Source organism: Crocodylus porosus, unplaced genomic scaffold (genome assembly GCF_001723895.1).
Source record: "Crocodylus porosus isolate Cpor-Errol unplaced genomic scaffold, CroPor_comp1, whole genome shotgun sequence".
Lineage (NCBI taxonomy): Eukaryota > Metazoa > Chordata > Crocodylia > Crocodylidae > Crocodylus > Crocodylus porosus.
In genome coordinates, this window is record NW_017728951.1 from 11,274,885 (window position 1) to 11,289,366 (window position 14,482).

The 14,482-nt window shown below is 41.2% G+C and overlaps 1 protein-coding gene across 1 annotated transcript in view; it reads left to right on the forward strand.

The window, feature by feature from the left end:
- The window catches only part of ATE1 (arginyltransferase 1), a 160,611-nt gene that overhangs the window by 105,629 nt on the left and 40,500 nt on the right, over window positions 1–14,482 (forward strand). Inside the window, exon 12 of the mRNA XM_019555462.1 lies at window positions 13,441–13,561. Within this exon, the coding sequence (XP_019411007.1) occupies window positions 13,441–13,561 (121 nt within the window). The remainder of the gene's footprint in view (window positions 1–13,440; window positions 13,562–14,482) is intronic.

A 14,482-nucleotide genomic window follows, 5' to 3' on the forward strand; every position in this document is an offset into this window, starting at 1 on the left:
GTCATTTTGCCTACCCCATCTTAGATCAATGAAGGCCACATAAAAACCTGTGTTTCCTGTGGAACTTCTGCCACTGTTTAGCAACAACAGTCATATCTATCGTACCTCCGAGTGGTCTTAAACCACATTGGGACTTGGGTGAATCTCCTCAGTTGTCTTTGATGTTAGAATCTCTGTTCAGGAGCCGTTGAAAGTGTTCCTTCCACCATGTTTTGATATTGGAGCTATTTTTGAAGCATGTTATTCCATCCTTGGACCTCAGAGGGATGACTCTTTGTGCACTTGGCCCATCAATAACTTTGAACTGAAGAAAATACTTGTGTCATGGCAGTTAGCAAACTTTTGGATCTCTTTTACTTTGTCCTCTGACCACCTGTTCTTTTCCTCTCAAATTTTCCTTTGGATCTTGGTTTAATATGTTGATAACTGTCTTGCTTCTGTTCAGAGATGCTGTCATTTTGCAAAGCTTTTCAAGGATCGCCTTTTTTTTTCAGTGTGAATTTGAATTTCCCTATTACTCTCATTGACCTAGTTTTGATGTTTCTTTGTGGAGAAGCTTTGGGATTCTTCACCTGCCTCATGGGTTCCTTTCTTGAGGCTTTCCCAATGATCAGCGGTGTCAAGCTCATCAGAGAGTTTGAAGAGTTTCTCACTGAGGCAGTACTGGATATGCTCACTTTAGCTGAGTCTTTCAAGCACTCAATATTCAACCTCTTCTGTGGTAGCTTCTTTTGTTTGTCACTTTTGGAATGATACAAATAGACATGATGGAGCTTATCAGATGACAATCCATCCAGCTGTTGTCTGTGCTGGTCCTGCGGACATTGCACTATTCCTGAGTATGCACTGTGATGCAGTCAGTCAGGTGGCAGTGGTTTGTGTGGGGGTGCATCCATGAAATCTTCCACTTGCTGCTTTGTTGTTGCATAAAGAGTTTATGACGATGAGATCAAGTGCCAAACGCCTGCCCAGTCATCAGGATCAAGAGTTGGGGTGTATGCCCTGATGACTGTTGTATGTTGTCTCGGTCAGCGGAAGATGAAGGGACACGAGATGCTCGTTGATGCCAACTGGACATTCTGGCATCTGTGTATCAGTTTTGGTCTTGGTAGCAGAACCAACACTGGGGATATATGTCTTTTTTGAATAAATGAAAAAGGTGTAGGCAGCAGCATGCTCTGTGAACTGCCCCTTTCCTGTATCACCAAGTGCGGCAATGTGAAATTGTCCAAGTTCTCTGAGCACAAGTCCTGTCATTCACTCTAGTCGTTCATTGTTAGGGTTGTCCATTAGGGTGTGGAAGCTCTGGGTTGCAAACCTTACTACTTCATTTGGACCACAGATAGAGTCATCCCATTAGACACAGTTTTCCAGTCAGGTAAAATGAGACAGGCTATGTATACAACACCTTTTCTAGCTACTTCCACATATGGGGTAGGCAGAGTGGATGCTAAATAGGTCTGCTCAGTCACGATTGCAGCTGTTAAATTACATATCTATCTCAGATCCAAATACAAAATGACTATCATACAATCATCGTCTCCACAGAGGTATATGACTAGTGGTTTCCGATAATCACTAGCACTTGCCCCTGTTACTGCTCACCCAATTACCTTAGGACTTGGTATTGAAGGGAGGTACCAGTGTGTGTATGTGTATGTCTTCTTTTAACGTGGGGATGTTGTTGCATATCAGGAACCACTCAATATTTTGTGGGAAGGAAACCTTAATGTGTTAGCAAGGAAAACTTAGATGAGTGGAGGTTTCTATTCCACTGTGGCATTCAAGTGCCTTTGCAGTCATTGTGAAGTAGTCTTGATTCATCCACACCTGGTCTGCTATTGAAGACTTTTATTTTTAGTTTTGGATTGCTGTTAGTCTGGAAACCTTGTCCTTGACCTCGCCACTATGAGTAACCCTACCAGAAGTACAAAACTCCAGATGGCATTGCTTTCGAGGTCTTTTGTAGTACACGAGCCTTTCCCCCACATAAAGGTTACAATCCATGGAAGGATGTATAATACTGATATCAGGTCAGCCATACATAGAAGTAATTGATCTGCAGGTCATGCCGTATCTGTTTGAAATACACATTTAAAGTATGCGTGATCTTCATAACTGCAGGAAATAGCAGTTCTTATGCTGGAGCAAAAACATGAACATGTTTTTATGTATGAAAAGAGAGGAAACTCTGTTGTACTTTTAGAACATTTTGAGTTACTGATAAACTTTTTACTGAAAAGACTGTTCCCATGATAGAGCAGTTAATAAAATGTAATTCAGCATATGCTTCTGGACTGGAAGGCCTTTTTCCTTGAAATTTCAACATTGATCAGTAATCAGGCATAAGTATAACATCAGGCATAAAAGTGCTTGTGCCTAAAAACATCCCTTAGAAATTATAAATTGTGAGGTATGGCCTCAAGTATTTCCAGTCCCTTTGTGATATTCTTTAAAAGCAAAAAATGTGTGGATTTTCAAGAACAAGGTTTTTAAGCTTAAAAGTCTTGAGCATATAATTAATACTAAACTATTCAGTTTGCATAAAAGCTGTTCATTTACACTTTTTTTTAGTAGGTAACCAAGAATTATGTTCAGTCTATTTACTTGTGTAAAGCTATGTATGCTATAATGCTTAAATAATGATTTTTATTAGTTGCTTCCTATATCTCCTAGATTATAGTAGGTATTGTACAACTGTCCTTTTGCTGATTTAACTGCTTTTTAATCTTTAAATTATGCTAAAGCAGGCACTGAAATGTTGATTTCCATTTGTAGTCGTGTGTGTGTACATATATAACTGAAAATCTTGCTTATAGTATATGGAACCAGTGAAAGACTTTTGCCTTCAGTATTCCCTTCATTTCCAGCAAACTAAAATTATAAGGGGGGAAAAGTGTGATTTGGTTTAATCAAATCATTTTGTTTTGGATTTGGTATTTATACTTTATATTTGATCATTACAATAGTGCCATGAAAATTCTTTTAAAAAGGGAAATTTTTGAGATTTTCTGTTCTGAGCAGGACATGGAATGCTTTGTCCTAGTCAAGATGCCTATTTCAGTTTTTATTTCAAAATGGATTTGTCAAATTCACTTTCCCATAAAATGTTCCACTTTTTACAACTCTTCAGTTTCTAACCGTCTCTTTATTGTTGAAGCTTTACCACATATTAGCAACCTCTTAACCTTTCTTGATTTCTGGGTGGGAGTTTTGTGGATGTTTTGCATTTCTGAGTCTTTTAGGGCCACCTTTTTGCACATGGAATACATATGTGGGGTGTTTTTTTGTTTTTTTTTTTTACTTGAAAAGTACAAATGGATTCAGATGTTTAGCTCTTTGTCTCTTGCTAGTTCTGGCTCACCTCAGTGCTTCAGCATGGCACAGTCCAAACACGGTTTGTGAAAACAGAGCAGCTAGAGTTACTTGCAAGGCATTCTCTTGGGTATCGATAAAGTCTATCTCTGTTTATGTAATGAAATCAGGGAGCAAGGGTCTGCTGTAGTACTTTGCTGATGGGATTCCATCGGTGTTGTCTTTCAATGAAAAGACTGAATTTAATAAACCTTTAGTCTGCTTTTCTCTTTCTCATGGTGTGCTGCCTAGCCCTAATGGATTGCTGTTGATAATTTGGGGCTATTTTGTTTATGTAGTCTTAGAGCTTCTCTTGAAGCAGCTGGCTGGAAACTGAGATGAAGGCTGCTTTAATTCGCTTTTAATAAAAGATCAATGGGTTTATTGTGGAAAAATAGAATACAGATGTAAACTTTACCTGACAAAAGAATTAAATGTGTGTTTAACCTTTCTTTCATGTTTGTTCAATGCTACTGGTACTTGACCCTCTTTGTTTTGGAGCCTATTATCTTTCTTTGGTGCTTTTCCATTTTAAATTTGACTTGGACTGTAAAAATAAACTCTGCTGACATTTTTCATATCAAATGCTCACCAAATCCCTTGGATTTTTTCAAAATATTTAAGAAGTAATCTCCAGACTAAAGTCTTTGCCCTTGCTCTGGGACAGAAGTTCAGAGCAGCTTCTGATTGGTTTTCATTTGGAATCTGTCAAACAAAAAAGGTGGTCTGGTGAGAGTTGTTAATGTAAGTGTGGTCGTGAGCCTGCCAATCCTGGCTCGAAAAGTTTCTAATGAAAATCCAGGAATATCGAACAGTATCCTCAATGAACATCATATTTACTTTTGAACATCCTAGATTAGCTCGAATGGTCTCCCTGTAAACACAGGGAGAGTTGCGCTTGTCCCGTTTATGTAAAACCGAATGTCATTACCTATTTATGTGGCAATAACTTAAATAAATAAAATACTTAAGAAAGTCTTTCTGTTATGTTTGTATTCGGTATACTTTTCATAACAACCAGTTGGGAAGATATGCAGGGTTTTTTTTTTCCCTTTCTTAAGAGGACACCAAAATGTTTTGGTACTGATCCCTGTTGTGTATGTGATTCTAGCAAGAGGTAGTGAAGTGCTAGATGTTTTATTATCTGGAAATTTAAACCAAACTTTTTGTAACACGTAGTACAGACCTGAAGTACCCTGTTATTTTATGTCCCAAGAACATGGATTTGCATGTTCCTTTTGCATGACAATATTTAGCCCTTATACAAAAAAGAAATACTTAAGGGATGCATTTTAGCACATGCAGTAAGGACATCTTAAAGATGGAACTGCAAGCTTTACTTTCCAGAAACATTGTGTGCCTTCCTTATTGCATGCAAAATGCTATATGTAATGAGCTATATGTACATCATATTGGCAGGAGAAGAGGCTTTAACATGTGAAACTCAAGATATAAGGAGTCAGAATACAAGCATGTAGAGGTGATCTGTGAGGTGGTGGGATTCTTTTCCTTTGGAAGCTTTGCGTTTAAGAGTACTGAAGGAGGTCGCTTCAGTACCCTTCTACTTGCAATGTTAGCAAGCTTTTTAACTTTCAAGGTTAAAGTAGCCAGAATGTGTTTTTCCATGGATAAAATGAAATTAATACTGAAATAGACTGTGCTTTAATAAGAAGCCTAAGGGAAATAAATCTTTTTGGAAACTTGTTTTTGAAATTGAATGCTGTTGTGATAACTGTAAATGTAACTCTGTAAAAGTTCTCTCTAGAGCTAGCATCCCCATTTGTGCTGGACTTCAAGTATGTTCTTAGTATTATTGATTTGCAGTTTAGGAAGTAATAAAGGTTGTGTCCTTGCAGTTCCTTACTGAATTAGAGGAAATATAAAACCTGTGTGTGTTCCAGCAACTTCTAAAAGAACAGGTGCTAAAATACATAGAGTCATATCTGGCTAGATACCATGAGATTGATGTGCGTTTTCAATGCTGAAAGGGAGGTGTTTGCAAAATGATTTAATTTCACATTGAGATGTTCAGAATTAAATTATGTTGGGAAGAATATCATGCTTGATTTAAAAGAAAATGCACAAAAACCAAAAAACTCCAAAGTATTGTTATCAGAAGCCACAATAAAAGTGATTTTAGTGCGTGGTAGAGTTGTGTAGACTTTCCGGAAGCTGACCACTAAAAATGTTCCATGGATTCCTTGTTTTGAAAATTAATGTAAGCGTGCTAGCAAAGGGACTGTGTGGGAAATGCACAAACATGCCCCTGCATGCATCCCTTCTTCCACTGTCTGTGACATCACAGAATTTAGATTTCGATAATAGAGTGCATGTTAATACTGTAAAATGTGGTGAAAACATGTACGTAGTGTGTTTGAGCGAATACTTTAAAGGAGAAGAGAGGCTAACAAGAGAGTACTTCTCCTACATTTTACCCTATTTATAATGCATGGTGAACTAAATGTCATAAAGTTATGACATTAGCTGTATTTTACAGATCCTTTGCAAGACAGGCAACTTTCAATCTTGTGCCAGTGAGAGGCTAAAGTTTCAGTATCTTATGAATTACCAACTCAGACATAAATGGCTGATTACTTTAGGATGTGTAGGAATCCCTCTTCACATTTCTAATATAAGGCATTTGCCTCTTGTTTTATTAGACGGCTGGGCATCTAGCTTCAACTGGACAAACACTGTGAGATGGTTAGATTAAATCTTGAAAAAGGATGCAGAATTTTAACTAATATAAAATAATGATGATCCCTTTTTTATCTTCTGTTTAAAGTGTTTGGAATTTAAATCTTTTTCAGTCTTAAAAATTGAGATATCACAGGAGAAAGTATATAGGGGTTTCTGAGATGATTCTAAGGACTGCAGAAGACTTATTCCTTCAGTACTACATACTTGGAACAATATCTTTGTGAACACACTTTGAATATCATAGTTTGTTTTTCTACTAAGCTTCTACCTTGTACCTAGGAATGGAGATATTTGATGTCTTTCGCATGACTTTTATAGGTGCAACTTTGTACCTTCTTCAAAGGGTGTTTACTAGACACACTTTAAATTCCTATTTCAGTCATGTGATTTCCAGGGATCCTGGTGTTCTCTGTTTAAAAATCGTGAATTCTCTGATTAAAACCTCCCAAATCCATGTTTTTCCATGATTAAAATGAAACACCACTAATATATATCAGTTGAAAATAATGTAGTTATTGAGATATTTACAATTTTAAGGCAGTTTTGGTGCCTCAATCATTATAATAAAATAAATTCTAACTACCTATGCGTTTTGGCATTTCATTTGTGGGTTTTTATCATGAAAAATAAGAATTGCCCCTTCCCCCTTCATTCACCAGAATACAGGTCCAGCTGTGTCAGTCCCCTCGCTGCTTTGTGGCACACAGCAGCTCTGATAAGCCAGTGCCCTGCCCCGATCGTGCTGTTGCCCCTCACTCCCAACCCAAAGCCCTCTAGCCCTGCCAGTGCCGCTCACTCTCAACCTGCAAACCCCCAATCCTGCCATCTCTCAAACCTGACCCCCAGCCCTGCCAGCGCCCCTCACTCCTGACCTGCTCTCTTCCCTCCCCAGCTCCTCAGTGTGTAAGGAAGGGAGTAGTTGTATGGGGTAGGTGGGGGGCCAAGGCGATGTGACAGGAAGGGGAGGGTATGTGTCCCCCCAAAAATTTCTGCACCCACAGTGGGGTGCAGGGCTGCAGCCAGGCTGAACCAGCTCCGGGCAGGAGCTGCCTCCACAGCCCAGTGGGCAGGACCTGGTGAATGAGGGAGTATCATGCCACCATGGTGAGATGTGGCAGTGGTAGTGTGTCCTTACACTGCTACTTTGAACATGAGATCTGATATGTTTGATGTAAATGCCTTTTTCACCTTTCTGTTCTGAAGTTTTTTCTTTCTGTTGTTCTGGACATATCAAAAGACAGACCTTTCCCCTTCCTTTAGAATCTCCCAACCTTAATTAGTTAGTTCTGTGCCGAAAATTTCACCAAAGATCTTTAGAAATAATAATCACTGTAATTTTATAGAGATATACATTTTTTATCTTAATTTTCACAAACAGGAGAAATTCTTAAATTCCATACATTTTTAAGATCCAGTGAAAACACCTTTTTTTGTGAAATCTTAATTTAGATAAATAACCGAGGAGTCTTTGCTCTAAGTGAGCAAGAGTTCAACTGCCCCTGTGCTTTAACTCTGTTGGAAAACAGCTCTGAGTGACAGCTACTAAATTTTTTTTCTTCTTTTGAGCATTGGGAGAAAAAAGTTTCCAAATCCATAAGTAATTATATATTTAATATAGACAGGTTTTTTTAATTCTGTCTAGCTGAAAAGGTGGTTTGTTTTCCAAATCCTCAATTTGTTTCATTTGAGAGCTAGTGACTTAAATGGTGCTTTTAATCATTGCACTCGCATATCTTTCAAGCGTTTCTCTTTAAAAGTATAACATTTCAAAGTGTGGCAAATAGTTGGCTTTATTTATGTAATAAAACAATTTCCATTCTTTGGCTTGAGAGAATGCTCTAAAGCCATGAGGCTTAAGCTTATGCTTGAAATTGCAAGAATATTTTTTTTAATTTACTGTAGAAATTTGTTTTTAATAAAGCAGAAGTAGTTACAAGTTGATCCTATTTCTTTTTCAAATAAAAAAAAGTCAGTCAGGGTCATGTAGGGAGTGTTTAAAATACATATTCCATCATTTCTTTTAGGCAGCTGCTGTCTGCAGTATAATAGTAATGACTGGCACTCATCTTCAACTATGACTACTACTGATACTGGAAATCAGTTTCCACATGTAGGTTTCAGGAAATGTGCCAGGGCTAATTGGTGTCTACATTCCCTCTTACTGTCGGCCCAGGTGGCGTGATGATGTTCTGTTGCTTGTTCTGTGTCCTTCATAGCTGAGTGCCAAGCTGTCCTATCATGGGCTGTATTCTCCCAGGACATTAAGTCCAGCCTGGCAGACTATATGTGCCACTTAATGCAGTCCTTGTAGCAGAGTTTGGGATGCCCAACCTTCCTCTGCAGTAGGCCATCCTATATAAAAACTTTCAGGCTTGTTTGTAAATACAAAATCATCACTATAAGTTAGCAAAAAGCATTCATCCACAGAAACCTAAAAAAACCCCCTAAATATAAGATGAATTGGTGATTGGAGTGACAAGTGTTGCTAGTGCATGGATTGACTGTTTGATCTTTAATAAAAAGAAGTGGAAGGAGTTGTAAAGTGTCAGAGGGACTTAACATTTCTAGAAACTTTAGGATGGTGAAGTGGGCAGCTGGATATAGTTGTCTGAAAGCTGGCTAGCTCATCCAATTTTTTTTTCAAAGTTTAGTCTTTGAAATGACCTAATGGATTCTGTAGCATCCTTCCTCATTCTAACCGTTGTCTCTGTGTGGACATATGCATATGAAAGTTGCAAATCAGTATTTCAGTTGATGATTACTGTTTGGCTATCATCAGATGTGGTACTGTTAGGGTTTTGAAGTAATTGTTAGGAAGCAATTTATTGACAGTAAGAAAAATAGGAGATTTTAAACCATGTATAGAGTTAAGTTGTACCAGAGTAGAAAGGAATCATGAAATCAAGTCTTCTGATTATTCAGGATCAAATGTGTCACAGCATAAAACTTCGTTGGAAGTGGAAGAGCAGAACGTTGATGAGCTGGATCTTGTGAAAGATGTTTTCAAGGAGATGTATATCATTGAACTGTGGCTGTGTATACCACTGAATAACTTAAATTTATTTCTATAAAAGAAGCTTCTATCATTTTGGGGGGCTAGAAAATGAAAAAATCAGCTGAATTTAAAAGACAAAAAAAGTGCAGTTTGTTTTCTGCTAACACTTGCCTTCATTAAATCATGAAATTGTCAGAATCGTTGAGACAAGACCTTCTGACTGTCAGAAGGATTTGTCATAATTTGTCTTTACTTGTAGGTTTCCAAACCTGTAATAAACCCTGTGACAGGAGGCCTAGGCTTTCTGTCACTCTAAGGGGAGAAAATGCTGCAGCTAGGACTGAGGGCAGCTGGATAGATGCTAGCTTGGAGAGGGTAAGCAGTCAGAGATCACTGCTGACCAGGCAGGGAGCTGCACATTAAGAAAAAAAGGGAAACACCCACTGCCAGTCAGAAGACTATCATGTAGCATAAGCTGGCTGTAGGAGAACTGACAGATAGGAGCCAAAGCAGGCTCCCAGGGGCTTATGGACAGCACATGACTATTGCAACGCCAGAGGCTATGGACAGCACATGACTATCGCAATGCCAGAGGCTCGGCCACAGTACAACAGGGAGGACCCTGCAAGACAGACAAGGCACAGTGACTGCAACTAGGCTAGCAACAGAGTTCTCCCACCTCCTACCCCTGCCCTACTCCAGCCAGTCTGACAAGCTCAATTCAGAAGTGCCTGTGGGAAGGTGTGGAAGATGCATGATGGCAGGACCTGGGAGGCATTTAAGCCTGGGGTCTGAGCCAGATGAGGCAGCTTGGCTTTGTAAGAGGCAGGGGAAAGAGCTCCAGGCTTGGAAGACAGCAGGAAGGTGTCCTGACAGACTCTGGAGCTGCCTGGGCAATTGGAGCAAGGCGCTGAAGCATTTTCGGAGAATATGGGCCAGGGCAGAGGGGAAATCTGCCCAGGTATGGCCAAGATGCTGATTTCAGTTTGTGTTTGATGTCTGGACCCAGTGCAGAGTTTAGGTGGCAGCTAGAGGGCTTATTCTTTTGGAATAGTAAACCGAGCCACTTCCTTTGTGATAGCGTACTAGTGGTTCAGATGGGACTGGGAGGAGTGGTTTAAAGGTCTTGTTAGTGCCTGAGGAGCACATGACTGCCTTAAGCCTTGCCAGAAATCGGGCTCAAGGCACTGATTGGACCAGAGGACCCAAAGCCCTAGCAGGGCAGAGACAGGTCAGGAAGCCCAGCATTGCCCTAGAGAGGTGAGAACCAGGGCCACAGGCCTGAAGCCATTAAGGGGCATAACCATTGCCCGGGAGGGGTGAAAATCAGGGCCAAGGTCCCAAAGCCCACAAGGAGCATAACCATTGCTTGGGAGGAGAGAGAACCAGGGCTAGGGACCCATGGTCCAGAGGGGTGAGAGAGGGCCAGGAGCTCAAAGCCTTGAGGGGCAAGAGCAGGGCTCAGGGCCAAGAAGGGATGATAAGGGCAAGACAGTCGCTGGAGTCCAGAGCAGGTCCAGCATGGTGGGACTAAGCAGAAGTGTTCAACAAGAGAAAAGGGGCAGAGGTCAAAGAGAGCAAGGCCCCAACAAGGGCAGTGGGGACCCCCAGGGCTTGGTCCTCAGGCCTGCACTGTTCAACATCTTCATCAGCGACTTGGACAAGGGGGTGAAAAGTACCTTGTTCAAATTAACGGATGACACTAAAGTGTGGGGAGAAGTGGGCATGCTAGAGGAGAGGGACAGTCTGCAACTAGATCTGGACAGGTTACAAGGGTGGGCGGATGAGAATAGGATGGGTTTCAACACTGACAAGTGCAAGGTGCTGCACCTGGGGAGGAAAAACCAGCAGCATACCTACAGGCTGGGGAACTCCCTTCTCGTCAGTGCAGAGGCAGAAAAGGATCTTAGCGTCATTATCGAGTCCAAGATGAACATGGGCCGCCAATGTGGGGATGCAGTCAGGAAAGCTAACCACACCGATGCATCACGAGCAGGTCCAAGGAGGTGATTCTCCCCCTCTATGCAACATTGGTCAGACTGCAGTTGGAGTAGTGTCCAGTTCTGAGCTCTGTACTTGAGGAGGGATGTGGCCAGCATCAAGAGGGTCCAGAGGAGGGCCACTCACATGATCAGGGGGCAGCAAGGCAGGCCCTACGAAGAGAGGCTACAAGGGAAGGCTGAGAGGGGATCTGGTGGCCATCTGTAAACTCGCCAAGGGGGACCAGCAGGCAGCGGGAGAGTCCCTGTTCCCCCAAGCACTGCCGGGAGTAACAAGAAATAACGGCCATAAGTTGACTGAGAGTAAATTCAGGCTAGACATCAGGAAGCACTACTTCATAGTCAGGGCAGCTAGGATCTGGAACCAACTTCCAAGGCAAGTGGTGCTTGCTCCTACCCTGGGGGGTCTTCAAAAGGAGGCTAGATAATCACCTAGCCGGGGTTGCTTGACCCCAATACTCTTTCCTGCCCGTGGCAGGGGGTCGGACTTGATGATCTGCTCAGGTCCCTGCCGACCCTACCAACTATGAAACTATGAAGGGATGTAAAGGTCTAGAATGGCCTGAGATGGGACTGGAGTTGAGTTTCTCTAAATTGACTAAATGGTAATACCTGCAAGACATGGCCGTGGCTGGAGCGGAGGTTACGGGCTGTGATTAGCCCATAAGCCAACAGGTATGCTGAGGCACATTATTATTGCCAACCCTCTAGGATTGCCTTGGAGTCTCCAGGAATTTGGTATAAATCACCAGGAGACTGCTGAGAGTCACCCAAGAGAAAAATGATAGGACATTCATTAAAATAAATATTAAATGTTGAATCCTATTTATACAGTAGTCCAGTGGGTTTCAAAAATGTAATGGTAATGTGCATTTGCCTTCCTGACGTAAAATCTGCGCGCCATAATCCGTAACTGTTATCCGCAAGCATGTGGGCACATTTGTGTTGTGTGTTGTGGGCATGTTGGCATTCTGGAAACTGTCAGAATAGACTCAAGCAGAGATGGCAACCCTAGGCCACATACGAGCCAGAAGGGCCATCTAGCAAAGCTTTGGGTTTGTGCTAGCAGGGTCTGGGAGGAGAGCCACTGGTGAAGATAGGACTAAGGCCTACTTTAGGACTTTTGAGCAGCTTCCCTTTGAAAATCAACCATTACCGTATTTTTCGGACCATAAGACGCACTTTTTTCCCCCCAAAAGTGGGGGGAAAACGAGGGTGCGTCTTATGGTCCGAAGGTGTGTGTCCCGGGGAGACGGGGCGGAGCTTGCCCGCGGAGGCGGCGGAGCCCGAGCGGGACACCCGCCGCTTGTTTACACCGGAAGCCGGCGCCTGTGCCGGTGGCCGGGAGCCGGCAATAAAAATGGCCGGCCGGAACACACGTAGTCTCTCCTGCCATAAAAACTGGGTGCGTCTTATGGTCAGGTGCGTCTTATGGTCCGAAAAATACGGTACATTGAAGTGTGGTAGGTGAGGGTAAAGGGAGGTGGGGTACAGGGAGCAAGTGCAGAGAAGTAGCCTTTGGGCCACCAGGGGACATTATGGCTGCCCCTGGGGCCCAGTCCAGCTACAAACCCCTAAAATTTTGTTTTTCCTTTTACTTTATTTGTTGTGCTTAGCATAGCTTTGTTGACGCACACTGTGGCTTTTTTGTCTTTATTTGATATTGCTACTACAATGTTTGGACTGTTTGTGGAAGTTTATAAAATGTGGCAAAAGCAAATAACGGGTCAAAGTTGGGATCGTAAAGTAACAGTGCAAAAAGGAGAAATTTTAAATCATATGATTTGACAGTTCAGAGTAATATTGTTGAGGTGATAATCTCACTGAAATAATTCTGTCTGTTGAGGCATTTCTAATATTACTTTCATGACATATGGGAATAATCTATAGTGAACGAGAGAAAAATATTCCATTCCTTTTCTTTTTAGATGTCATACAACAAAGTAGTATGTCACTAATAAAATAGAAATACTCGCTGCACTGATCTAGTAAGTTTTGTGTTTGAAAGGTTTGCAGTTGTATTTGCTAGAATGTACAGCATTTCAGAGAAGCTGCTTTTGAGTTGCTGAGTGCTTTAGTATCGGCAGCGAGTCAGCACTACTCTAGGCCATAACAACAAAGCCCAAATGAGTCTGTCTCGTCATCGATATCATAATATACAAGTTAAATTTAGATATATATTTTTAAACACTGTGCAGGTTAAGTTTATACTTCTGAGGTGATGCTAACGTCACCAAAAGGGTGACATAGTATTTACAGTGAAGTATCTGTGGCTAAATCCACTTGGAATTGATTAAAACCATTCCTTATCCATAGTGAAATTGGGAGTCATGTAGTCGAGATGCTATTGTGCAAGTGATATGACTTTTTTTTTTTCTTTTTTTTTTCTAGGGTCAGTACAGGCCCTCTGATTTGTTGTGTCCAGAGACTTATGTCTGGGTTCCCATTGAACGGTGTCTACCCTCATTGGAGCACTCGAAATATTGCCGCTTCAACCAGGACTCAAATGCAGGTAGGTTTAAAACTTAAGTTACATCTAGAAATTGTCTGTCTTGTTTTTACAATCTATTTGTGTCATCTGCTGTTAAGGCTTGCTGGAAATCTCATCCGTTTAAGCAATGTTGAAAAAACGAAACATTTCCAGGAAGCCTAGGAAATAGAGTGTGTGTCCTGCGGCTAAAGGATTTCTGTCTCCTAATAGTAAGTTCTATGAGTATGTGTAGTTTAAAGCATGTATTTTCAGATGATAGTTTTTTGTAAAGGTGCGAGTTGCTCAGCCCATTTAGATTACTTAAATGATGTACATTTACCTTTAAAAAGTAAAACGAAAGTAATTTAGAATAACTACCTAAAACTAAAAAGGGCACAAAATTAAAAGTTAAAGGGGACATCCAGGGGCAGAGAAAGAGAGGAGAGACATTCAGTACCTGTAGGATTGTGTTCAATATGTCAACCCCCTTCCTCCCCCCACCCCCCGAAACTAAACAGACCGTTGAGCACATAACCAAATCTTGAATGTTCCTGCTATTTCTTCCCTTTCATTCACCAGCACATGCCAGTCAAAACTGTCAGTTTAAAATGTAAAATAACAATAATGAAGTTAAATATCAGTATATTAGAATATAAAATGTATTACAGGTATTTACTCCTACAGCTCTTACAGACCAGATCCATGGTCCACAAAGTTCTGATGTACTGCTTCCGGTTATTATTGGGCAGTCAGAAATTCCTGTTTAGGGGAGATGCTATTTATTAGAGAAGTTAAAAAGGGTTGTTGGGTATCTTTCTTTCCTATGTCTCATCTCCCTACTGTATGTGGTCACACACCTTCAGAGAAGTAAAATTATTAGATTTCATAGATTTCATAGACATCAGGGCTGGAAGGGACCTCGGGAGATGATCGAGTCCAGCCCCCTGCCCAAAGGGCAGGAAG